Source organism: Anopheles funestus, chromosome 2RL (assembly GCF_943734845.2).
Source record: "Anopheles funestus chromosome 2RL, idAnoFuneDA-416_04, whole genome shotgun sequence".
In the NCBI taxonomy this organism is placed as follows: Eukaryota; Metazoa; Arthropoda; class Insecta; order Diptera; family Culicidae; genus Anopheles; species Anopheles funestus.
Window position 1 is genome coordinate 19,160,584 of NC_064598.1, and position 26,586 is coordinate 19,187,169.

General features: G+C 43.2%; 2 protein-coding genes across 5 annotated transcripts in view; one reads left to right on the forward strand and one right to left on the reverse strand.

Moving 5' to 3' along the window:
• Positions 1-25,840, forward strand: part of LOC125763100 (uncharacterized) — a 198,610-nt gene extending 172,770 nt beyond the window's left edge. For all 4 annotated transcript variants that reach the window (XM_049425926.1, XM_049425928.1, XM_049425925.1 and 1 more), the window contains 5 exons: positions 6,612-6,712; positions 12,361-12,452; positions 12,759-12,869; positions 22,777-23,046; positions 23,451-25,840. In XM_049425926.1, coding sequence (XP_049281883.1) covers positions 6,612-6,712; positions 12,361-12,452; positions 12,759-12,869; positions 22,777-23,046; positions 23,451-23,876 — 1,000 coding nt within the window. In that variant the 3' untranslated portion in view covers positions 23,877-25,840. The remainder of the gene's footprint in view (positions 1-6,611; positions 6,713-12,360; positions 12,453-12,758; positions 12,870-22,776; positions 23,047-23,450) is intronic.
• Positions 8,049-10,309, reverse strand: LOC125763059 (hexamerin-1.1-like). Its single transcript, XM_049425837.1, has one exon. The coding sequence runs from the start codon at positions 10,277-10,279 to the stop codon at positions 8,141-8,143; it is 2,139 nt and encodes a 712-aa protein (XP_049281794.1). The 5' UTR covers positions 10,280-10,309; the 3' UTR covers positions 8,049-8,140.
• Positions 25,841-26,586: the final 746 nt, after the last annotated feature.

Genomic DNA, 26,586 nt, shown 5'->3' on the forward strand with positions numbered 1-26,586 from the left:
AAAGTTCGGTTTGAAATCGGATAAGCTTGTGGCTGTGTCAGTCAATGGATTTGCCAGCTGAAGGGTATTTCTCAACAATTTTAATTATTTTTATTGAAATTCGATAAACGGGAAATCGAATAGTGTGCAGGTATGCTAAATAATCTTTTCCGGGCTCTTTAAAGCGGTATTCTTTTTTTAATTAACTAGTGCAGTTCATACAGAATTAATTTAACAGTTTAAGGAATAAAGTGGGGCTAAGTGGTAAAAATATATCTTAATACGGCCTGGCCGTTCTAATCAAGCAAAAAAATAAAACATTTTTCAAAAGTACTGGGCGTCTCCATCGGTAATTATTTAGTATTTTAGTTTAAGTAATTATTTGCTATATTTAATTAGCCTTTTTTTAATAAAAAATCTATTAAGCCAGAAATGGCCGGCGTGTTTCTGGCTTATTAGACAGAGATCGTTAAAAGCCAATAAGAGAAAGAGAGAGAGGGAGAGAGAGAAAGGAAAAAAGTGTATTACAAAGGATAAAATAAACAAAACTGTAAACGATACCTTAACAAATAAATCATTCGTTATCGATAAAAAAATGTTACGAATGAACCTGACGATACATATTAACAATTCTTTCTTAACAAATAACCCTATAGAAACAGTGTTTGATTGACAGATTTGTTGCCACACAACTTCAGTGCTTGCGGTGCGCGAAAACAAAAGCACTCGGAAGATAAACAAGAGTCCATGTATTGTGTCCATCTCACCACTTCAGCGTATATACGCCACGTACGGTTTGTGAAGATCGCAACCCAAAATCGGAGGAATGGTTTTTGGTCAGCAAATGAATGACGGTACCAACCTACACCTTCCCTTTACTCGCAAAGCAGAAGCCAATGAACCAGTACAGTTCGGTAGGTTATGGCACCCTGTTTTTGTTGGTACTTTGGTGTTGGAAAATATATCTCCCGATTGCCTGCCGGTGCACTCGATGCAAAGACCATCGACTGGATCTCTACCCAGTCAGCCATATATAGCCTTCACCCTCCCACGTTCGAGGTGGGATAAAAATATGGCGTAAAATAAATAAAAACGTAAATAATAGCAAACGGGTGCCTTCATCTCGCTGCTCGCCGTACATCGCACCAGTTTTCGCCACCAGACAAAAGAGCTCACTGGCCAAAGAGTGAGCTGATGCAAAGTGTAATATAACAAAACTTGCCTTTACTTGGTGAAAATATTACACCAACACACAAGCATGGTAACACGGGCGGTCGTTTGGAGAAAAAATTGCTTCCCCCCAAAAACGGTGCATCAGCAGCAGTGGTCAGGCAAAAAAAAAACGGGAGAGAAGAAAAATGTGTTTGTACACTCGAAAGCATCTCTCGCTTAGTTCCCTTGTTCGAAAATTCGAGCAGTGAGATGAAAAGTGCAATAATCGCTTGTTGTCGTGGTGCACAGCAAAACGGATATACAACAATAGCATTAAGGAAAGGGCAATTGATGGTGGCCACATCTAACTTTATACTTTTGTCCATTCTAACACATACACATTCCATTTAATGTTGAAGATCAATCGGAATCGTTTGGACTTCTTTACACAAAAATAAAAAAACAAAAAATAAACACCCACTTTGAGTCAATCATGCCAACAAAATACACAATTTACAATGATTTGATATCAACTTCCAATACGTGGTGATATTTTTTTAACCACCACGAAGCAGCTGTTTCGCCCACTGTTGCCCGCTGGGGTTTGGGCTTCGATATGCCGAAAAACAATTTTTCACTGTCGAAAGCGACATGATCAGTACGTGGTAGCGAAACTTACACAATAAAATAAAAACACAAAACAGCAGCCAGCAAGCGCATAGCGAAAGGATAACAATAAATGAATGGGGTCCGTTTCCTGCACCAGCTTGCTGGCTGGCAATGGTGGATGGTGGAGAGGACTAGCTTTTTTTCTTCTTTGCTTTGTTTCAACTGATGCACCCATGAGTTCGGAAGCTTTGGCGTAAGTTGCCGCACGAAGGATGAAACGATGAATAAATGGAATATTCGCTCACAGAAAGGGGAAGGAAAGAAAAAAATAAGAGGAACATAAAAAGTCGGAAAACAGAGTAAATCGCTCTATGAAAGGATCAACTCGTCTAGTGTTTCTTTCGCGTGGACAGTGAAGCGAACCGCACACCGGACTGAGGGAGGGGTAGAAAGTGCAAAAACGTAGTTAATCCTATCGAAACATTAAATCTTCCTTTTCTTGTACCGATTGCATTTATGGTGCACGGTACTGCCGAAAAATTCCATCCATTCCCATCCAGTGGAAGGCAGTGGAGAGAGAACCCGAACGGTGGAAAGGTGTCCTGGTGGTGCTCAACAATACACAACAACAAAAAGGGCGACACAACGGCCATCGCTTAGTTCCGTTGCAATTTTTCGTCTGCCCCTCTGCTTGACGCTTCGGTCCGGAAACATCGGGTTCTTTGTTTTCCCGCTGGCAATTAAGTGGGCTGGACAGGTTTTCACGGCGAGTGCTTTCAACCGTGCCAAGTAGTGGCACTCAACGTGTCTATTTAGCTTAGGCGTAAGCTTTTGTCTACATCGTGCATGGAGCCAGTTCAGCCTTCACTGGTGGTGCTGGTGATGCTTCCTTTCGTTTTGGTGGATCTCTTCAACCGATGCGAATGATGCAGTGTTGCCAAATCTGTCAACTATCCGGAAGGACTGACTAACTACAAAGTGGAGATGAGATGGGCTATTTTTGTTTTGCCACTGGAAGCGGTACAGCCCGTTGCTGGTAGGATATCCATCAGTGATGGATTAGAAAATAGTGTCTAAATTCTACGTGAAGCATCCTTGTAAAAACGGACGAAATTATCTATACTTAGTGATCAAAATAGATTGAAGATTGTCGGCGATAGGAGATGAGTTAGTTAAACTTGGTGAAGTGAATACTTCAATCGATTTTGAAGACTTTGATTCAGGCTTGAAACAACCCTTAGATGTAGCACGAATGTAAGTGAATTTAAAGCTCAGTTCCTCTAGAACGTAAAGACGTGTGTTAAACTGGGACGTACCAAAGAGAAGAAATTTAAAGTTCCTTATCTGGCTACTATCTGGCTATGTGGTAAAAATAAATCTTAATACTGCCTAGCCGTTCTAAACCAAGCAATTTTTCAAACGGACTAGGCGTCTCCATCGGTAATTATTTAGTATTACAGTATAAATAATTGTATAAGTAAAGTTCCTTAAAGATAAACAAAACGTTGAAGTTTCTTATTGAAAATCGTTGTAATTAAAACTATGTTATGCCTTGTTATGAGATACTGTGACGCGGGTACTAACCAAACAAAAAACAACATTTTTCAAAAGTACTAGGCGTCTCCATGGGTAATTATTTAGTATTTCGGTATAAGTTATTGTTTGCTCTATTTAATTTGCTTTTTTTAAGTCTAGTAAGTCAGAAATGGCCGGCGTGACCTTAAAAGCAAAGAGAAAGAGAGAGAGAGAAAGAGAAAGAGAGATTGAGAGAGAGAGAGAGAGAATTAATAACATTAACACTCACAAACTCTTCCAACAGTTTCTAACAATATAAATAAAATTTCATAAGATCTTTTAAGGAAATGTGTCAAGGAAAAGATTGGGAAAATGTCATTTTCCAAGACATTTGACACTTGAAATTCATGTAAGTTAAATGCCATCCAATATCAGAATTAATGCGTTTAAAAAAAGTTCACTTGAAGAAAACCTTGGCCTAATGTAAACAGAGCTTTCGCATTAATTTCATATCTTTAACAAACAACTGGCAAAAAATGATTACAACCTATTGCAGCTGGAAAGCTGGAAACAAAAACTATCTCATATTGAAAATTGAAACCTAAACAACCGATGCAAAACGCACCGGTGGCATTTCAATTTCCTTCGAAGCGATCACCTGTCGTATGTAAATTTTGACAGTCGCATTAAATCATTCCCGTTTCGCATTCGCTCGCTAGCCATTTCTGTCGTTCCTTCCCAACCCCCAAATCCACTTCCCGCATTGTCACGGCTAGAATGCAAAAACCAGTTTCGTTAAGGTTGGACAGTTTCATAAAACCATACTGTACAAACCCCGTCCCAACCACCACAGGACCCAAACCAGGCGCTATCAGGCGAAACACTTGAAAACAATAAATTGTACGTAATTTAGATTTAATGGTAATGTAAACAATTTAAAATGTTCTTCTAGCCATCGAAACCGGCCACACGCCATACTTGCGCACCATGAGATGGGGAAGTTGGAATTGTCGTGCTAGAGAGGGGCGAAGGGGGCCATCTCACCATTTTACGAAGCACCGAATTTTCGATGGAATGGATGGAACGGATGGTATTTCAACGTAGCATAAGATCAGTCGAATGTTTTGGTATTCACACTCTGCCACTCTGTGTTGCGGTGCCCGTTCAGGGCTATTATTGTGCGTTGTTGGATCGTTTCGTTTTTTTTATTATTGGCTGTTGTTGTTCTCCTCTTTTCTACTACCAGCTACATCTACAATTTCGATTAAATAGCGCGCATTGTGTCCAGCAAGTGGCACTCGACCATTAATGTTAATGGAAATGTACCTTCAAAGCTGAATGTGAAATTTTTGCTTAAAAAAAGTGAACCATCAGCTTTGAATCGGCGTGAAATGATCGAAATGTGAGATTATTAAATGTTGTACGGTGATTTTGTAGAAAGTAGATTTGGAACTCATTTTAATTTGTTTTACGAATAAAAAGTCTACAAATTGCATCGATTTTATAGTCCGGAAAAGAGCAGCCAACGTGTGCGAAAAAAATTTATTTTTCCTCACCATATTGTTAGTAACTTTTATCGTAGAGCAAATGTTCTTCACCTTTCTTTCCGGCACATTTACTATCTGCTAGACGTAAAGCCAGTAAGGTAGAACATCTTTTTTCACGCCATCAATCGGGTACGTCATGTTTCATGGGACTGATTTCACTGAAGCACTTACCCACGGGTAAGTGAACCCGTTTAAAATGCCCCCGGGCAGAGAGAAACCAACCAATGCCTAGATAAAGCGCCATCACAAATTTTGAACTGCAAAAAGGAAAGACACACACACAGCCACACAAAATGAAACAAAACACGTAGGTACCACTGGAACACGTTGGAAAAGTTGAACCGAAAACAAACATCAATCATTTCCAGCTTTTTGAGAATCTCATTTACACAACTTTTGTGCTTAAAACGCTGATTAAACAGCTTTTCTGCAATGACGAGATGACGTTCAACATGGCAACAGATACACACACACATACACCCGTTGACGTTGGCCAAAACGAGTGCTTTTCGGTGGTTAGCAATGGAAGACGAATGAGATGTACTTGCCCAAGACCAACCGAACGGAAAACCCCCGCTACAGAGGGACGAGTGTTGTGGTGGTAAAATCATGACTTGTTGTACAAGAGAAAAACTTTATCTCACTAAAAATCCCCTTTTGCCGCATCTTGCCTCACATCTCACCGTCGTGCTCCGTACGAACGAACGAACGAAGGAAGCAACTCTTTGCCTCACTTTCGGTTCGGCTGCTGCACCTTACGCATTTACATCGTCCCATGCTCAAGGAGCAATGACGCTGATGACGCTCTGACGTTGGTTTAAAATAGAGGGATGGGGAGGAGGGCAAAAAAAACTTGCCTGAGAACAAACGGATGGATGTTACTTCTGCTCGGTTCTGGCCACTCTGGTACCTTCGGAACAGCCAGCCGGAAAAACTCTTGCTGTGTTGCGGTGCTTGAGGAAGTGTGCCCGATGATGGGTTTAGCGGGGGTTTGGAGGATAGCTTCTAGTACTACCGCAGTTGTACAGGAATAAATTTGCATAATTTCACTTTTTTCCAACCGGAAGGTTATCATCAAATTATTCCGTTCGAAACTTTTCACCTTCCTTTTGCTACGGTTGGTTTCCAGTGATGGTTCTTCCTCTTCGGATGAGTTGTATCTGTGTGTGTGTTTATTTTTTTTTTTTGCACAATTTATCCTTGTGTTTAAGAAAAGCAGTGTGGAACAAAAGCCGAGATGATTTGTTGTGGAAGGTATAGTTTTTACTTGATGTGCCAACAGCAAGTCTGTCCAGTTGTCGTTTCGGAAGTGGTTGCGTTTGTCGTCGGTGTTTGGACGGTAGATTTTATTTAGAATTTTTCATCCTTGTCTTGTAATGGTTTAGTTTTCTTCTTTTTTGGTATCAAAATGTTTTATGTGGACGTAAAATTAGCACCGATTGATGAGGTTGGCGGAAAAAAACTGGTCAAAAAACTTTGTAAGGTTGATTGTCTTGTCTGGGACGCGTCAGTCAGTTAGTTGAATGTGAATATATTAAGAAAATTTTATTTTTGGTAATTATTAATTTAAACCAATAAAAAAAATTAAGTACATTCAGTTAAGTATAAGCTTGGTTGCTTCATTGTATACTGATTGCATACCAACAGGCGTTTACATCCAACGAACAGGGTCTGAGACAGTCACGAGCACCATTTTTAAAGTGTCTTCAAATATTTTCCATTAGAAAAATATATAAAATTTTCAAACAATTTTATAATTACTTAACAATTTCTTCAATGATTTAATCACTTTATTTTCTTCTTTTGCAGGAATCTTCAATACACAATGTCGAAGCGCAGGAAACTTGGCTACGGATGGTTTAGTTCGCTTTTGCTCTGTTTTATCGCATTAACAGAAATGATTTCAAATGGTAAGTAAGATTATTCTGTTTTTTTTTTTTCAAACTATGCAGATGGTGGTAGCATGTAATAATGTCCGCTGTTCGACCTAGTTCACTACCTGTCAGACATGAATTTTCCTTCCCTGCATTAGAGAGATTTCAATCAACAAGCTGTGCTTGGAAAATGAATACAGAAAAAACACACACATAAAGAAGACAATATATGAAGCATGGACAATCACGTGGAGTAAATAACGTCACCAATTATGGCGAGTGACACGGCGAGACTTTGTGAAGTGTTCGCCTAGCGTGAAGCATAATGGCGTGTAGTGTAAATGATTATGATACGATAATGATGGATAATTTGTTGCTAACCGGTGGTACGATTAGTGCACGGGCACGACACTTGACCTGATGACCCGATGGGTTAGGGAAGGGTGGGTATGTTGGGTATAAGATCAGAAAATGAGGCTGAAAACAATTTTGTTTTTAGAGTTTGATAGATTATGAACATCTTTTTCTGGACGATCTACTAGGTCACCTTGGTTTACAAGGGTGAAATTGTTTTATTGACAGTTCTTGCTGCTACAAGATTCATGTCCGGATGGAATACGAAACGACGGGGTTTTTCGGTTGAAGACTAAACGTCGTAACCATCATTTAGATTTTCTCCAAAGTTCGCTAAATTCAACGAGAGAAAAGATGTGAAAAAAATAAGAAAAGTAAGCTTTTTTAAGCCTTGTCGCTTATAAAAAGGATGTTAATAAAAACCGACATACTAGTGTTCCAACTCAACCCACGTAGGAGGCACGAGGAAGTGGCAAGTTTGCTCAACGTGTACGCTTCACAAAGATGTTAAATTTTTAACATATTTTTCCTTCTATCTCAACAGACAGTAAAGAGTAAACTCTAATGTGCCGTATGCGATGGGGACGCTCACTACATCGCGTGCGAAACAAGCTCAGATTCATTACTTTTAATTGAAATTGTCGACCCAGACTGTGCCGGTTGAGTGCGTGTGGTTTGCTGCTCTTCCTCGTAGCACGGATTAAGTTTGCTGAGCCGTTGCAAAAATTTGCCAAGAAACGTTACAAAAATGCTCAGTTACCATCAACGTGCTGCTGCTGCTGCCTGTTGGGTGATGTGTTTTGTTTTCCCACGGCACAGCCATTTCCAGTTTGCCGACGTTTGTGTGTAACTTTGGTGCGATATGGTTAGGCAAACATTGTATCACACTCTTTGCATAGACACGGAAACGCCTGCCTGGTGGATTAATGAAGTTAAATAAAACATTCTCGAGCACGTTGAAAAGATTTTAAATTTCACTTTAAATGTTATGTGCTCGGGAACATAATTTCAACGAGTATTTGGTAAATTTTAATTCATTTTATTTATCTTTTACTCTGACGCTGTATGAAAACATGCAGTAGATCGTGTTTCGGATAGCATCGCTCCACCCTAATGGACGGCATTGATCTCTGCCTCCTTCTTGTGGTAGATCGTCGTGTCCAGGTAGTACATGTTGGGCGTGAACCAAACCTTCTCATCGATTGGACGATCGAACGGATAGCCGAACGGCAGCGAATCGATGAAGCGCGCCCCAGAACCGACACCACAGTTTAGCGTGTAGTCGTATCCTTCGTGGTGCGGAACAGTCGGTGCATGGTATGGCGAAACGATGAAGTACAGCTGGAACGGCATACCGCCCTTCTTGCCCTTCGGCAGCATCAGGCGCGACGGGAAACCACAGTGGGCCTCGGTCATATCGAGCGGGAACTGACGCTCACCATTGTACGCATCCATCACCCACTTGTACAGCTCGAAGTACGGCGTGCGATCCTGCACGTACATCGGGAACTGTGTCGACTCGCGCACAAATATATTCAATCCCGACTTGAACTCAAACTCGAACGTATCCAGCAGGACAAAGTTTTCACGGTTCTCGTTCACTCCGTACACATGGCCGTACTGGTCGTACTTGGGACCGATGTACATACGCACCACACCCTTCACATCCTTGTCGGCGGTAACGTGGTACTCCACGCTGAATGGCATGTGGTTCAAGCGCCACTGACGTGCCTTAATGACGAAATCCTCACCTTGATAGTGTGCGATCTTGCCGAACTTCTTCAGCTCACCCGCCTTCATGGTGGTGTCGTCAAACACCTCCACATCAACGGCGTTCGTAATGTCAGCATCGGAACGATCAAAGTACGTCACCAGTTTGTCCACCGCCACTACTTCAAATTGTAGCTCCGGGAAAGTCAACTCCTCCTTCGTGTACGGCTTCAGATGATCCTTGAACTCCCAGTACCACTGGATGAGACGCTTGTACAGCTGGTAGAACATTGGGTCACGCAGTGACGTCTCGTAGTGCTCCAGAACTCCCGGCAGCACTTTGTGGTTTTCAAAATGCTCAACCGATCCTCCGAGCAGAATGCGAGCGAACCATCCGACGTACTTGTAGAACCGGCTATTCACACTGTCCGGGTTGGCCTGTACCAGATTGCCGAGGTACTCCACCGACTCAGGCTTGGTGAGATCAACGTGACGTCCGTCAGGCAACACAATGTAGCCGAGATCGATCGCCTCACGGATGCGATGCTCATACTCAACGACCTCCTCAATATCCTGATAGTGTTCCGGTGTGTACACCTCGTAGTAGTTATCCCGAGACGGGAAGCTAACGCCATTGTAGTAGTGCATGTTCGGATAGTATCCGGTAACGATCGGTTTGTACCACGAGAACTCCGGGATCGTACCAAGATCGTTGGACAGACGTTCGAGATAGTAACGAGCGAGCAGCTGCTGATGCTTGTACAGGTAGAACTCACCGCGACGATCCTTGTACAGTCCGAACTCCTTGCCTCCCATCCAGAATGGATAGTCCGCGTGGAAGTAGTAATAGTACGTGTTCAGCCCAATATCCTCAGTGAAGTACGACACCTTCTGGTCAACGTTCGTGTGCACATACCAGCCCGTGTAGTTCGTCGGGATGACAACGGTGTACACATCGTCCACCTTCTTCACACCGCTAAAGCCCTGCATCTTGTACTGAGCCGCCTTCTGGACAACCTCGGTGTTGAAGAAGTAGTACGGATAGATTTCGTACGGTGCCGGCAACTCCAAGCCCGCCAAATCCTTACGGTGCAACACGGCAACGGTGACGGCGTACACGAACATACCTTCGTTTACGTGGAACCGGGCCCAAACGACCGACTTGTAGAACGTTTCCCAATCCTTCGCGTAGTAGAACACATGGAACAGTGCGATCGCCTGCTCCCGATGGTGATCGTCAAACACGCTGAAGATCTCGTCGAACGGTAGCAAACCATGCTTGTAGAGCGTTACGAACTCCTTCACCGCTTCCACGTTGCTGTACTGGTCGTAGTGCTTCGCGATGTCGTACGCTTTCGACACTTCCCACAGCTCGGTGTGAACTTCATGCTGGTGCACATGCTGGAACACTTCCAGCATTTGTTTCTGCTTCAGCAGAAAATCCTTGTCGGCGTAGGTTACTTTATCCTCCGGTACTACGACGTACCCTGCGGCTAATGCCGCCAGGCTGACCAATGCTACCACGCTGATCCCCTTCATGTCGGCTGAGCGAGTGATGCAGTGGAGTGAAGCGATACGTCGCTTTTTATACCCATCCGATGCAACATTTCATATCAGTGGTGGTCCTGCCCTGGTGAGGCTGGCCCTGATAATCGTGAAGGTGCCCGCTGTCGGTGTTTCGAGAACGAAAACAGGTGCTAATGTTAACTACCACATAGGCACATTCCCCGTATCCGGTACGTGGCTGATAATGGCACATTTTTGTTATTTAAACTTTGCGAAATTTAAAGGTAGATAGAGCACAATAGGCAAAGTGTAGCTTTATGTTTCATATGTGTTCACCCATTTATCGGTGATATATGACGTTATCCCTTTTTGTCGATTCTAACGATTGAATCTGCACTTATTCATTGCATGTTTTATCGTGCATTAATGGATCTTAAGAGGCTTCGGACTGACTTTATGTCAGGATGGAAAACCATCATTATTCAATTCCATTCCATTGATGGTACCATCGTGTCTTTTAAGCAAATATCCATCCACACTCTGCTTGCCTTATAATGGTTCCGATCCTTTCATGCGATTAGTAGAGGGAACACCTCACCACCAAGCACTTCAACACTCACACACTTTGGTGTACATCTTCTGGAACTATTATCGATTTTCTACCGAAACCCATAACGTACCAAAGCTCTAGGAAAGATAGACCAGTGATCTTAGTTTCCGCTTCTTCCACATTCTTCAATCCCGAACCTTTTTGCACAGTGAGTGCAAAAATGAACATAAATTCCCTGCAGCGATTGCACACCTTCGATGCCACTACTTCGCTTGGCAACGCATAAATTAAATGCAACACTTTCATTGGCACAATGAAACATACTGCATGCGGTTGCATTCACTCGTCCCATCCCCGAGGATCAAAGCAGCATACAATAATTGCAGAAACAATCAATTCGAGATTGTCTTTTTGAGGTTGGCCGGATAGTGTGAAAGTTTTTGATTTGTGAAACACTATCCCACATTCAATTGAACGTTTCCAAACCCAAGTCACGGTGTTCCTCGGGTGTGGGACGACTCTTGCACGTCCGAGACTCACAGAGCGTACAGTTCAAAAGTTTCATCACTCCCAAGAAACAATAAGCTGAAACAATTTCGTACCATCACTCGTTCGCCCGGCGAGAGTTCCTTAAAGTCTTAAGTCTGGCTAATGCCGTTCCCGGAAGTGGTCTCCCCAGTAACACACCGGTGTTTCGGTCACCATTTACCGGTTTTGATGCCGGTCCAGCCGAATGGTACCGTCGTCGTCAAACCCCCGGGTGGGAGATGAATTATGGGTTCCAAGACGATGAATGCCATATGGCCATATCATGGGCAGCAGCAGCAGCAGCATGTATTTGCATGCCTTGGAAGGATAAATAGAAGCGCTACGATGAAAGGACACGGGAACGAGCAATCGTTTGCTTTTGCCTGGGTAAATGCTAATCGACCTAAACACACACACACACTCCGTAAAGAGTTGCCACCCGTTCAGTAGAGAGATAGAGAACTGAAACAGGAAGTTATGGGATCACACTTTCGACTTTCGCAAGGTTTCGAGTAATTTCCGACGGAACGGATACGTATGGCTTGAGACTACTTGAGACTGTCTTACGAGAAGGTCAGCTGGGGGTGATTCTGGCCATTTGCATCCGACCGATTGCGTCTTGCAGCGTAGTGTCCCCGGGAAAACTTACACTTCTTCGGCAAAGTCCACTCGGCATGGTCATACTTTCTGGAAAGTTCTCCATTACCAACTCCATTTCGCTCTCTGTCGCACACTGTCCGGCATCTCGTTTTTTTTTTTTGTTGGTTTAATAGTTCATCGTACCCAGCTGCAGTTGCAGTGTTTGCGTCTAAGCGAATCATCGCGTCAGGGGAATGTGATAACGAATATTAGCATCGTACATACGTACCAAGTGGCCAACGCACAGTACGGCTTATCAGTTATAACACTCCCGTCGCGTGGAACGGTTTTGGCCCCAAAACTCAAGTTCAACGACTTCGTTTTAGCAGCAAAACAAAAATTTCGCAAACTGATTAGTGAATGTGCAATTTTTCCGTTCTTGTTTCTCTCGTTACAGTTTGTAGCCTGAAAGATCTAAAAATATTCGTCCCGGAGGCGGTCATAATGGGCAATGCGGCGACCTTATCTTGTCAATTCGAATTGGAAAAGGTGAGTCAATGGTCTTACGGTGCAAAACTAATAAAAGTGGCCAGTGAATCAATATTTAAAGCAAACAAATGCAGATGAAATAGAAAACAGAAGATTTCAGCTGAAAAATAAAAAAATTAGTAAATTTGTGATATAATCTGTCAACATTTCCTTTCCAACTGCCATGTTTGCCTTAAATACTGATTCTTTGTCAAAATCAAAGGAATATCCCAAAACCAAAAAAAGCCATTTCGTTCCTTTCTTTGATCGCAATCGGATTCACTGGTAATAATTATGATTATTTCAATCTCATCTCATCACTTACAGGCAACACTTTACTCCGTTCGATGGTACTTTGAAGGCGAAGAGTTCTATCGTTTCGTCCCGAAGGAATCACCCCCGGCCCGTACCTTCCCGGTGTCAGGCATTACGGTGGATGTAAGTAGTGGAATGATGTTTTGTCTTACCAAGCAATTAATGTAAGACGAATCCGTACAACGACCAACAAAACTGAACATAATCCGCATTCGTGTTCGTGTGTTTTTGTGTTTGCTTAGAAAAGTTAGCTCCACAGCAAAATTAATGCTGCAAAAAGAACACTCGTCACACTCGCGCCGTTTTTACTAACATCGCACAGACTAAGCTGGCTTTAGAAGTGTTCGAAAACATAGAAACCAAAGGCACCATTAGTAGATGGGTGGTCGTTACGTTCCGAAAAAGGCTTACAATTCGTTACATGGTGCCGTGCTACGGACGGGGAGTGTTGCGCTTAATTAAAATAAAATCTCACCATCAATAACTACTGAACTTTGCAAGAAAAGTAGAACAAGTACCGATGAAGATGTATGGCATTCGTTTTACTCTAATGAACGCACCTTTTTTCACGTGTGTGTGTGTGTGTGTGTGGGGAGGCTTTGGGGAAGGAGCATTATGAGGGGGAAGCAATACAGCTTCCCATCATGGAAGGAAACAAAATTAATGTAAGCCCATCACAACAGCTTCGTACATGTTCCTGCCGGCAGCAAAATCTTGCCTTGCAAGGTGTACCATGCTTTGTTCTGGGGTGTAAGTGCGTGCGTGTGAGTGTGTGTGTTTTGTACGCCAAAAACCAGTTTCCAATAGCCCGAAGGATTATTGTCACTTGTATGGTTTCCGCTTCACATTCGTAGCCGGATTACAGCGTTGTACAGTCAATGTCTCCGGTCGATTCGGGGAGGTGGGCGGCCAAGGGCCAGAAGGGGGGCGTAAAAGCATAAGTTCTGCTTGGCCGACATCGAACGCACACTTTCCGTAAAAGCGTTCCGTTGATGGCGAATGAAAGCTCACCAAACCCGAAAATCCTGTTGATTCGCTTCACATCCATTCGGTTCCAGTCACACAGAAGATGTGGTTGGTGAATAGTTTAGCCGGAAATAAGATAAAAAATAAATCAACACACACACACACAAACACATTGGTTCAACATATGGGAAGAGTTGAATGGCGTGAAACATTTACGACTGTTGCAAATAATTCTCCGAGCCTGCGGCTATATAATTCTGTCGATTTTGGGAAATTTTCTCCCACTTTGCCATCCTCCGACAAACGGAACTCGAATGGCCCGCTTCACCTGGGGCACATAATTTTCTTTGATTTCCTTCCCCAAAAACCATCCCGTGCAACCGTCAGCGACAAACGTGCGTCCCCCCCCAAAATGTTTGCCGAAACACGAGTTCGAGAAGTGGAAGGTTATTATGGGGTTTTATGCTTGCAAAACCAGATTTGAGAGAAATCGTTTCCGCGGTCGTCAAAGTCTGTTTGGATGCTTGAGTTTGGGTGGGAAGAATTCAACAGAATGGTTTTCCACATTCGATAAAACATCTGTGCGATCGTGTGCGAGGTTTCTGTGGTTTTGTGGCAACTGTGGTGGTAACATTCAATACCTCCACAGTCGATTTCAGGTTTTCAGTTCCCCCCCCCCCCCCCAGAAGGGAGTGAAAGAATGTTTCTCCCAAGCCCGGCAATAACTTTCTTCGTGTTAAAAATCTTACCACAAAACGAGTTACACTACCATATCCCTCAGTGCGAATGCGTTCGATGTGGGAGTCACGGGGCAATACCTTGCAAGTGTCACGGAAATGGAAACATATGCCAAACCCGGTGGCAAACCCTTCCGTTTGCTACAATGCTGTGACGGGAAAGTTGTCGTGACACATTTGCACCGGAAATTCTTTGCACCGTGATTGGTCCCCGCCCTCAGATCATACGTGTTATTATAGCCGATTGGTGCCAAAGGTTTCAAGATTGTTGGTTTACAGTTTCGTATGTTCAGGTACGATTGCTTGCAACTTCATACCTTGAGAGAGCTGGAAATTTTTGGACTAAATTTTTCGATGCATTAAGCGCTATTAAATTGCTTTATGTCAAGCACAGACGAAGTGATTCGAATTGCATGGCGGTGACGGTACAAGCGCCCAACAACTTGGAGTTTGTACTGTTCTCAAGAAGCGTACTAAAGCGAACGATCTTTCTTTAATATTAAACACTTTATTACTCCTTTCGGAAATCCAAAAACCCTACAGAATTGCTCCATTTGACTAGATGCAGTTTCAACATTCGAAAAGGTTAAAGTGCACCGTTCACACCTCACCACATTGTCATCGGTAATGGGGAGGGAAGTAACATAGATCGGTGTCAGCGTGTAGTGTCATTGTACAATTATCAAACGCTCCCTCCTCTGAAACAATGGTACTTGAATGCAATGATGAGTGTTTTGCCAGCACGTACGTCAAAGGATTCAGATCCGGGCACAAAACCCCTTCCAAGGGATATAGAAATTTCTTACTGTCATACCTTCCTTTGTGTTCCTCCCCAAAAATCTACATCACCACCAGGGTTCGATTTGATGGTCCGGAGAGTTGTTGCTCTTACCGTTGCCAGAGCAAAGACAACAGCATCGAAACCCGTGCGCTGGTTGGGAATGGGTTCGCATTAGTGATGGGCAAAATGCTGCTTTGGTCGGAATCGATTCCGGAGCGCTGCAAATTTTCCGGAATCGATTCCGGATAGTAGGTTGGGAATTGAACGCCGGAATCGGATCCGTTGTAGGAACCGGAATCGGATTCAGAACCGGAATTGGATTCGGAATCGGAATCGGTTTCGGAATCGGAATCGGAACCGGAATCGGATTCGGAATCGGAATCGGATTCGGAATCGGAATAGGATTCGGAATCGGATTGGGATTCGGAATCAGATTCGGAATCGGATTCGAAATCGGATTCGGAATCGGAATCAGTATCGGCTTCGAAATCGGAATCGGATTCGGATTCGGATTCGGATTCGGTTTCGGTTTCGGATTTGGATTCGGATTCGGAACCGGAACCGGAGTCGGATTCGGAATCGGAACCGGAATCGGATTCGGATTCAGAATTGGAATCGGATTTGGAGTCGGAATCGGATTCAGAATCGGAGTCGGATTTGGAGTCGGAATCGGATCCGGAATCGATTCCGCAACCTGAAACGATTCCGAAATCGGAGTCGGAATCAGAACCGATTGCGATCACGGAATCGGAACCATGTAGTTCCGATTCCGAATGCCTATCACTAGTTCGCATGCTGCCGTATTTACCACCATATCTTTTGTCTCACACTTTATGGGTGGAAAGTAATCAACGGCAATACTAAAAGCAGCCGCAACTTTATTGTTTTACACCGTCCCTTTCCTTTTCCGCCCTCCTTACACGATCCGTATGGTGGGGCTAATGCGGTATGTTGGCTTTAAGATTTACATTCGCCACACCCTTAAAGGCACCCAAGGTGGTACAAATCAGTGTAAACAGACGATGGACCGGAGAGCATGTTTTTCCGTACCGTTCCCCACAAATTGTCTGCCATGTGTTGGTGAGCAGTTGTTGAAGTTGCTGAAACCCTTAGAGGGGTAAAATAAAAAAAAGGAAGATCCTTCCGTAACAAATGCCTCGACAGTGTTACACAGTGTCGTTCGTTTTGTGCCTTTTGTGGTTATTAAAACAAACCACACTTTGGGCATTTTTTTCGGCTTACCATGTGTTCAAATTAACATGAGCTTGCAAGCCAATCAAAACATCGTTACGTGTGCGCGAAACCTCACCGGTACACCGTGGAAGAGGGCGACAAAACCCTGGCGCTTATTAAAAACCGTTTGCCGCGAACGTCATCCTTCAGCCGTGACCCTAATTTGGGAGACACTTTCGCTGACAGTGACAGTTGGTGCGTTGGTGTATTAATTTTACAACAGCTTCGGTTAGTTACGGTGGCCATGTGTGCGTTGGTCCTATCCGTCCCGAGAGCATGTCAGACTAAATTATGAAGCACCTGAAACACCGCTCAAAAGCACGCTGAAGCGTGAATGAAGATGCCAAAAATTGTCGACAATATCTCACCACCGTTGTGTGCCCGAAAGTGCCCGGTTTACTCTGTTTCCGAAATGGAAACGAGTGACGGTCGAGACCGGTTGTCCTTTGCAAAGGTGGAATGATGTAAGCAAACTAATTGGAGTTTGCTTATCTAAAGCGAACGCATCTCGGTTTCAACACAGCTGTACACTGCTTAAATTAGGATACATTGTTAAGAAACCATTAATTTCGACCTTTACCTGTGTCCTTGCATACCGGGAAAACTGAACATGTTTACCAGGACGGGTTGTGTTCAATGTTATTAATTTTCGGCTTTATTAAAATGGTCTTGTGCGCAAGGATGGGTTTGAGATTAAAATCATTCATTTACAAGTAGTAGTTGAGCTGAGTTTACCTCCAATGTCGTATCGAATTTAGTTATATGACAACATTTATTTACGATAAAGATGTTAGCCAAGTTTTGCCCACAGCGAAAAGAAAAACACTGAAACTTACACCATCAAAAGAGGATATAAATTTGTTCCAAATTGCTTTAGTAAAAATTGACCTCACTGCACGAAATGGCAATCGCTCACTATACCGACTCAGAACGCACCATCCCAGCAGCAGCAGCAGCACCCAATCATAATGAAAGACAAAGGGCGATGAAAATGAAAGGTCCTCCAATGGGCGACTGGGGCGACCATATCCTGCGGGCGGAACTCGTGTCACTCGTGGAAAGAGGTGGCCACCACACGGCTAGAAAAGAGGGGACAAAGGGATTGGAAGGGGGGAGAGAATTTTCCCATTCATTCGCTAAACCACTTCCGAAACCTTGCGGCCTACCCGGCCAACAATGCTCCGGTCCCAAGCAAGAAGTAATTGCTTTTCACTATCGTAAAATGGCAGAGTGGATGATGTAAAAAGAAAAGCTCCAACACACCAAACGAAAAAAAAAAAAAGAATCACTATAGTACCGGCCGGAACTCGGACCTTCACCCCAGCTCCTCCTCCCCCTCCACCATCTCCCTCTTCTACTTCGTCTATTGCTTCATTTTCTTCTGCACACCTTTTTGGGGACCATGGCGAACCCGAGGGCCTATTGTTTCAGTACATGTGCTTCACCGGTGAGCCGAGTGAGCTAATCCTTCGGTCCGTCTTCACTAGGCTGTGTTAGGTTGGTGCGAGGTGCGAGGGCTCTATTGCCGTTGTTCACGACCCTTACGGGGTTGGGATTGTTAGGGGGAGGGGAGGTGAGAAAGGGGGTCTCGCGTGAAGGCCGGGAATTATTACATACTTTACTACTCTCTTTTGCCCCACGGCCTCAAACACACACACACACAGACCCACTCACTAGAGGACGCGTCCGCTTCGGGGAAGAGATCTTGGCATGAGTGATGCTGTCCGGAGGGTTTATCTATTCACGGGCCGAAACGTCCTCTCTGCCAGGACCAGGTCGGTAGGTAAATTGCGATGAGGTGAGCACATCCGAGGTTTAAGGCCAAGGGGAATGCTTTCAAGAGTGATTCTTTTGTGTCGTGCTTGGTGCAGTCAATGTGTGCGCGCGATATAACCCAACCCTCATCCCGCTTATGAGCACCGGTGAAACAGTGCCAAGATGGGTGTGATACACCCAGAAAAGGAAGAGAGAGAGGGAGGGGAGTGGAATAAAATCGTCCTGATAGGTGGCCGGATAAAAAGCGCTTCGACACTGTATTGTACTCATTGAGTGCCATTTGTCTGTTATGGAAGAAAAATGGACTCGCTGTTCGTTCGGGTGAAAGCGCCATGAGATAAACACATGGGCTGTGAATGAAGGGAAGCGGGAAAGGTGATGGACGGAAGGTAGGACGTTCAACATTCCAACCGTGCTGCCAGGGACTAATCCCCGCGAGAAGGAACGCTACGAATGTGGGCCATGGTAGAATAACACAAAGTGCTTTTTAATTAACATCCGTCATGTGAACAACCCTCCCCCAGACCCACCCCCATCATATGTGTGGTTCAGGGTGAAAAGGCTCCATTTTACAGTTCATACATTTGCGCTGTGCAGCCAGGTAAAAGGGGGAGCCAGGAAAACGCTTCCCCGGGTATCTGCGCACTAGCTTTACCAAAAGCCACGTTAAAGATAGTTCTTTTTTTTATACAGCCTTTTTATTTTGTTTTATTGTTGTTAGCTTAGCTTCTCTCTTACGGCTTTATTGGAATAGATAATGGACATTCATTCAAATTGCTCGATGAAAACCACGGCCAGAGCGGATCGGTTGGTGCAAACGTCGCGCCAGTGCGGGAAGGGGGAGAGGAAAAGCGGGTGGAAAAAGAAACGAAGGCCATTATGTTTCGCACCGGATGTACTAGAAATGGTTTCCAGAGTGATGGGTGTGGATGATATGGATGTGTGGCTTTTGACACCCATTTTCAGGCTTGATATACAATTATGATATAATTCAGATTCGTTTCAATGCGCTTCAGCTCGGCGTGTGGTTCGTGCAGATAATTACGAAATATGTCTTTTTATATGTAATAATTTAATTTTTATTTTAAAAAACAAATGCTGAGCTTAATTTTACTTCAACACAATATTCATTTTGGGGCGGGCCGGTGGTGCCTGTGAAAAACGGCGCCCGTCCACAAGGCAGGATCGGTTTCAAATACCATCCGATCCGTTCCCCCCGTAGCATGGACTGACTATCCTGCTACATGGTAAATAAGTCTTGATACGGCCAGGCCGTTCTAACCGAGCAAAAAAAAAAATATTATTCATTTTGAATTCAAAAAAATTGAAGAAATAACCTATAAATAAATAAAAAAGAGATTAATAGGGGCGGCAAATCCCATCTGAACTGTATCACCCCCCTCCCCCCCCCGCACCCCCCTCCCGCTGCTAGTGCTGACTATCCGGCTACGTGGATAAAATAAGTCTTAATACGGCCTGGCCGTTCTAACCCACCAATAAAAAAACATGTATTCAAAAGTACTAGGCGTCTCCATTGGTAATTATTTAGTATTTCAGTATAAGTATTTATTTGTTCTATTTATTTTACTTTCTAAAAAAACTAGTAAGCCAGAAATGGCCGGCGTGTGTGTGTGACATAGAGAGATCAACTGCGAACGATTCACATTCATTTCATACAATTTTAAATATTTCTCATAAATGTTACGTGACAACATATAATAATATGTAATTATATTTTGTGAAACAACAAAAAGTTGCCCTTGCTATAAGTGTTGCGTTATAGTTAAATGATCCCTAACCAGTAATTCCACTCAAAAATTGTGCGATATCAACAATGAAACTTTCAAAATCATTTCATTTTTTTCCTCTCTCTGAGTGACACTACATAACTCGAAAGCACGAAAGCAGACAATTTTACACTATCGTGCTGAGTAAAGTGAGCTCATTATAAAACTTTCTTTACCCGCTTCTACCGCAATAACAATGGGTGGTAGCAAAAATAACTCCCATCGAGTGGTTGGCAATTGGTTTCGGTCACGATTTCCTACAAAATATCATCATTGTCTCATAACAAGACCTTCGTTACTTGTGAACCCAAATGTATACCCCTTGGCGTATAACCACCCACCACAGCCGGGGCAGCTGCTAGTGTTGCTCTCTACACCGGCATCAACAGATGATCCGTTCGCGATGCCAGAAGGGAGATGGGTGAATGACAAACAAAGAAAAAAAAAACTAGAAAGAATGAACACTATGCTCCTCTCATCTTTACGATTGCTTCCGGCAAACACGGCTAGCAAATATGGTCGAGGCACTCCTTATCGGGCCAGGATGGAAGTAATTACGTCTAACTGCTGTAGAATTCATAAACATAATGAGAGAAATTATTTCCATCTTTTCGTTATCTGTCGTTTCCCTCTGCGGTTCCTTTGCTTCCGGTGCTGCACACCGGTACTACTGGAGGGTTACTACACTCCCCCTTCACCCGGTGGGCTAAAGTGATCAGACCCAGCCCAGATGGGTTTGATCTTTCATTTGCTGATGAACCGACAGATGAAAGAAGTGGATTTTACACAAACAGGGTTCGAGTGTCCGGAGACTAGCGAACAAGAGGGAAAGGATTATTAAAATCCTTTTGCCACACTTGGAGTCACTGTTAGCCCGCGTTGAAGCAATCCATTGTAGTAGATCTTGTTCCGGTCATAAAACAGCTTGCGTGATAATGGAGAGCCTAATTTTGCGCGAGCAGCCACAATTGTCGACCGGCCGCAGGCAGACAACTAGCGATGGTTGAGTCCGGGACTCATCCGGTCCTACCAGCCGGAACTCCACTAGTCATCGGTTAACGGATGATGTTATAAAACGATTTCACGAACCCACTGGCCACCACCTGCTGGGGAAGAATTCCACTCACAATTGCACACTTTTTTCTTCCAACTCGAATCGTTCTTTGCTGTAAAAGCTTCTGCTTTTTTTTTGCTGCGTACTTTCTGCTTTTGTGATCAGCTAACGATTGGTGTTGCATTTCGCACCCGCGTTTTGCCATTCGTTGGACTTCGGTGGATGAGGTTTACTTCTTCCTTTTCCACCGAGTTTTTTCATCCTCAACCAGCTCGACACGATAATTAGTCGACCCCGGGGGGCCGGGAAGCACACGCTCCGACCACCAGGAAGCTAGTGATAAACCCTCCCATAAAGCACCATGATAATTAAAGATAAAAACGGCGGAAATGAGTGTAAAAAAGTTGAATTGCTTCCTTAGAAGCTTGGCCCGCGGTTGAATGTTCGGTGGGAAAACAGGCTGACCCCACGGTGGCTGGGGGGAGGTTTGTGCAGAGAAGTGCTAGAAGTGTAGTTTAGTTCCGCTATTGTACGAACCGTTCACCACTTTTCGGACCAGCGTCGGTATGGAGCGCAGCTAATTTTCTCCCGGCTGAGTAAAACGAATAACTTTTGGCATCCTTTTTGTGCACACAGGGATTTTCCGTGGGTTTTTCTTTTTTTCTGTGTGGGGTTTTTTTCCCTTAGTTATGTTGTACGAACTTGTCCTAGTGGTGGTAGTAGTTTGATGAAAGTTGATGTACACTTGCTGCCGGATGTGTTTACCCCCCCAAAAAGGAAAGAAGGGCTGTTCTAAGGAGAGAGGTAATTTTTCGGTAAAGTGTGGCCAAATTTGCTCGCGAAAAGCAACGCTGTGGTGTGTGCGGAACAGTGGTTTTTGCACGGATGGAAGATAATGTAGTGTTTGGTAAAAGTTCATGTTTTCCATTGCTTTCACTTCGAGGTTTTTTTGTGTGTGAGTGTGTGTCAGATTGTAGTTTTTCGTTGTAGTTTTTTTCTATGCGTGTGGACATGGGAACTTTAATAGGGATCAATTTGTTTAACAACAGGAAACAAGATTAAAAATAATTGTGGAAAAAGTTGAAAAACTTTTCTAGATGTATGCTAAACAAAACAATTTAAAGTAACATGTGGAAAAACAAAAGAATGAAATACAGAACTATTATAGCAGAGTAGCTTAAGCTCATAATTGCTGTAGATAGTTCTTATCGTTGTTATCCAGTCTTCTCTGGCTGAGTACATCATGATATCCTAAGGCATTTTGGATGATCAAAAAATACTTCTATCCAAACCTTCTGTATTCGGTGGAGTTTTTTGCAATTCAAAGAATATCTTTACTTCCAGTTACTGGAGCTTTTTATGTCAAGATGACCTTTAAATCAGGATGAAATATTCAGTTTTGGGTAAATAAAACCAAGGAGAATTGGTATAAATTCCAGAAACAAAACCAAAAAATCCTTTTTAGGATCGAAGCATATAATCATTCTATTGCTATCCGGAATCAAATTTAGCGTAAGATGTGATGCAAATTCTCGTCTATAACTTCCCATAATATCTGATATCAAACACAAAGCAATAACGCTTCACTATCATACTTCCATTTCAATCCTCGAAAAGAATACAAATCAACTCTTAAATTCATTTTTCCTTGCTTCCATTTATCCATCTGTTGCGCACACGCGCATAAATGCAATAGGGCACACAATCGGATGCAACGTCGGTAACGCTGCGGGGCGTTACCCGTGATCTAACCGGTCAGTTCCAGTGCGAGGTATCCGAGGATGCACCGCTCTTCCATACCGATATACGGCAGGCACGCATGCAGGTGGTCGAACTGCCCAAGGAGGACCCACTGATGCAGGTGGACAAAACGCACATCACCACGCTGGACAATTTCCGGGCCGTCTGTACCGTGGGGACGTCCTTTCCGGCTGCCAACATTACCTGGTACATCAACACGAAGCGGGTAAGTGAATGGGAGAGGACGAGCGTGGTTCAATCGATATCCTGTGCCGTTTCTCGATACGGATCGAAGCATTATTTGCTGACCATAAATTGAAGTTTGATCCACTCGGATGTTCGCAACGGAAGCAAGCGGACACCATCGTGTGCGTATGTTTATTTGGATGTTAGCAATCAGCGTATCGTAAGCGATAGTCTCACAGTGATTCACAAAGCACAAGGACAGCTACCATTTGTTCCTTTTTTGTCCAATGTTCAACAGTTGAAACGAGTTTGCTACGGAGTATATTATGGTCTTTCTTTTTTTCTCCAAGCACAGTGTGTTTTTGGCATTTGTAATTTTTGTTTTCTCCATCATCCATCTAACTATCGATTCTTATCCCCATGTCTTTCTTCCGGTTCGATTAGATTCATCGATCACCGTATCAACGCATCACGTACCGTTCGTACGAAGGGACGCCCACCTTCTCCTCGCTCGAGATGTTCCCGCACAGTCAGGTACTGCAAGACATCTACCAATCGATGCCACCGTTCCACACCAGCCTCACGGTCATGTGCGAGATCTCGATCCTGCACATCTACACCAAAAGCGCACAGCAGCGTATCCTGGTCAGCGATCTCGTGACGACCATCTCGCCGAACCTGCTCGGTCTGGATGGTTCAAACAATCGGCGAAAAAACAACGGTGACCCAGACAATTCACCCCTCACTGGGGGTGCTGTAGGACTGGTCGGTCCTTCAACGGTGCTGCTAGCGCTACTGGTCGGTCTGCGGGCGGTCAGTACCATGCTACACTGGAACGGACAGCTGACGGATCGTTCATCCGGGTTGTGATTGGTGACTGCGCAGAAGCTGTAAATATGAAAAGCGCCCATCACCAAAAACAGGAAGATAAAGACAAGAGAAAAGGAGAGAGTGGGAGAGGGAGGCATAAGGGTGTGATGGAAAAAAAATATTACATAACACAAAAGCCAACGTAATAATAATAATACAAATAATAGGAATGATCTTGATACTCAGTGTGTGTGTGCGTGTATGTGAGCGAATATCCTTCTGCTCCTCCTGGCCGCCAGAAGTGCGTCGTAGGTGATTGCGTTTTAGTTATTGTTTGTTTGATATTTCCCTTGTTCTTTCGCTTCACGACACACACAAAAAGAAACACCCACTCACATGGAAGAATGGAGAGAATGGAGAGAACAATAACCCACTCACATTGGGCTTAAAATGGCTGCTAATATTGGGTTGGCGAACTTTAAACTGAGCGTAAGCTGTATGTGTAAATTGTATATGTAATTGAGCTTTTTTCACTCCACAAACTACTTGTCGCGAAGAGAAAACAAAACTGACGACTCCGAGCAGCATGAGCGCCATACTGGGGGTGTACATTGAGGGTGAGCAATTGGCATGGGCAAGGGTTCCGTATTTACCGCAACATCTACACCAAATGGTCAAAGATTGAAACCGTTCCGAAGCTGACGAGAGGAGCTAAATTTCTTTTTTACATCCCAAACCATAGGAAAATCGCTTTCAAACTCTATAGGTGATGTGATGATGTTTTCCTACTTTCCAAAATAGGAATATCTTCACATATAGAGACAGAAACAAACTCAAAACCGCTCGAAGAAGAAACCGAAAAAAGGAACTCAAAAAAGGTAACAAAATGCAGCAAAATGTTACAACAAGATCTTCCGTTGAAAAGCAAAGGTGTGTGCAGTATGTTGGTCCGCTTGCTTTCTCCCAGCGGACAGCTATTAATCGTTTGACTTTAAAACAAAACAAAAAACAAACAAAACATATTAGTCCTTTCCCTGTTCCGAAAAATTTCGAAAACTTGTATATGGGGTAGTTTTGTAACGCTGATTGTACATGTAAAAAAAAAGATCGCAAACACAAAAAGAAACACTCACATTACACCTTCCATCACTCAAGTAAAGGAATGTGTGTTATGATAGCAATGCTCAATACAAAAAAAGAGAGGAAGAAAAAAAGAAGATAAAAGAAACATGGAGAAAGTACTAAGGCTTGCTTTTGTCCGGCTAGTAGTGCTGCAGGTTAACTTTTGGTTCAATTGCAGCAGCAAAAAAAAAGAAGTTCAGCATGAAACAGGGAGCGCTAGTGACGACCGGAGCGTTAGTTTGTAGTGAATGAGTTCTAGGTAATATAAGGATGCATCCTTATACTGGTAAGGAGATGATGCGGTAGAGAGATACCTCCGAACTAAGATGGAAAATCTCTCTTTCTTGTAAGTAAGTGAAACTTGTTAGCTGAGGCGCGTAGACAAATGTAAGTATTATTATCTGTTACTAACATGAATGTACTGGAACTAATCGATACAAAACCAAAACCCAAAATCTAACAGCATACTAAATAAGCCTCCGCTGTACACCAAACAAAAAAAAAACAAACAACCGGGCGAGAGGAAAATATAAAATGAACAACAAACGAAAACAGAAAACCTAACGGATGACTCGCAATACAAAGACATTGTACGTTCTATTAGACTATTATATTGTATGATTGTTTTCTTTTCTTTCCCATCTTTTTGTTACTCTTATTCTTCTTCTTCTTATTCTTCTTCTTCTTTTAAATGTCTTTAACTATGAGTTTTCATTATCAACCCATTTTATATCTTCCCATCTTTCCCTTCACTAAAGCGATTGACACTTCACGTCAATTTGTACGATGCATGTGCAAGCTTGATCGCATCACAATCCTTCCTATGTAAGGATCATCTGTCGACGAGAGGCAGGATAGTATTGCCAGCACAAAGTGTATCGCAAATGAACAGAAGAATGAAAGGAAGAATGAAAGGAAGAAAAAAAAACATCTCGGCACACTCTCTTCGGTGTCAAACGTAAACTTAAAAGCAAAAGAACAAAAAAAACGCTAGTTATAGGACATTGGACATCAATCGCTTCACACACTGTGTAACAATAGTGCGGTCAGAAATCGACCGATAACTCAGAAAAAAAGACCGGAAGTACGAAAAAAGAAACAAAATAAAAAGAATAATTAACACTTACACAAACACACAAAACCCCCTTTAGAAGAATGGAAATAAAAGTAAGACATGAAGGTAAACGTAAAATTCAGGGCATTTGAAGTAAGTTCGTAAGAAATGTTGCATTACAAAAGTAACACGTAACAATGAAACAGTCAACAATATCTGAGAACCGTATGTAGAGTTGTGAACGTAACAGTTGTACATGAGGAGCGCACACATTAGCAGAAGAACACCGGTGACAAGCAAACGAAATCAGTTCAGTGCTCCGATCTGTTCGGAAGAAAAAGGGGAGACAAAAGAACTTGTTTTGTTTCATCCCTTACATGCCACAATAAATGCCAAGCAGAGATAATTGTGTACGCGATCTGGACGAAGTTCTGCAGATCGTATGATCGTACGAACAACAAAAAAATGCAAAAGTTAAGAGAATAAATATTATTATTAATAAAATATGTCCCTTCTATTCTGTTAGTTCTGTGTAATGCTATCCGAAAACATTTGTGTGAGGTAAGTAGTATGGTGTTTTCTTCTTAAATTACA

Excerpts from the sequence above, each read along its gene's own strand:
- LOC125763059 (XM_049425837.1), bottom strand. The coding sequence starts at position 10,279 with ATGAAGGGGATCAGCGTGGTAGCATTGGTCAGCCTGGCGGCATTAGCC.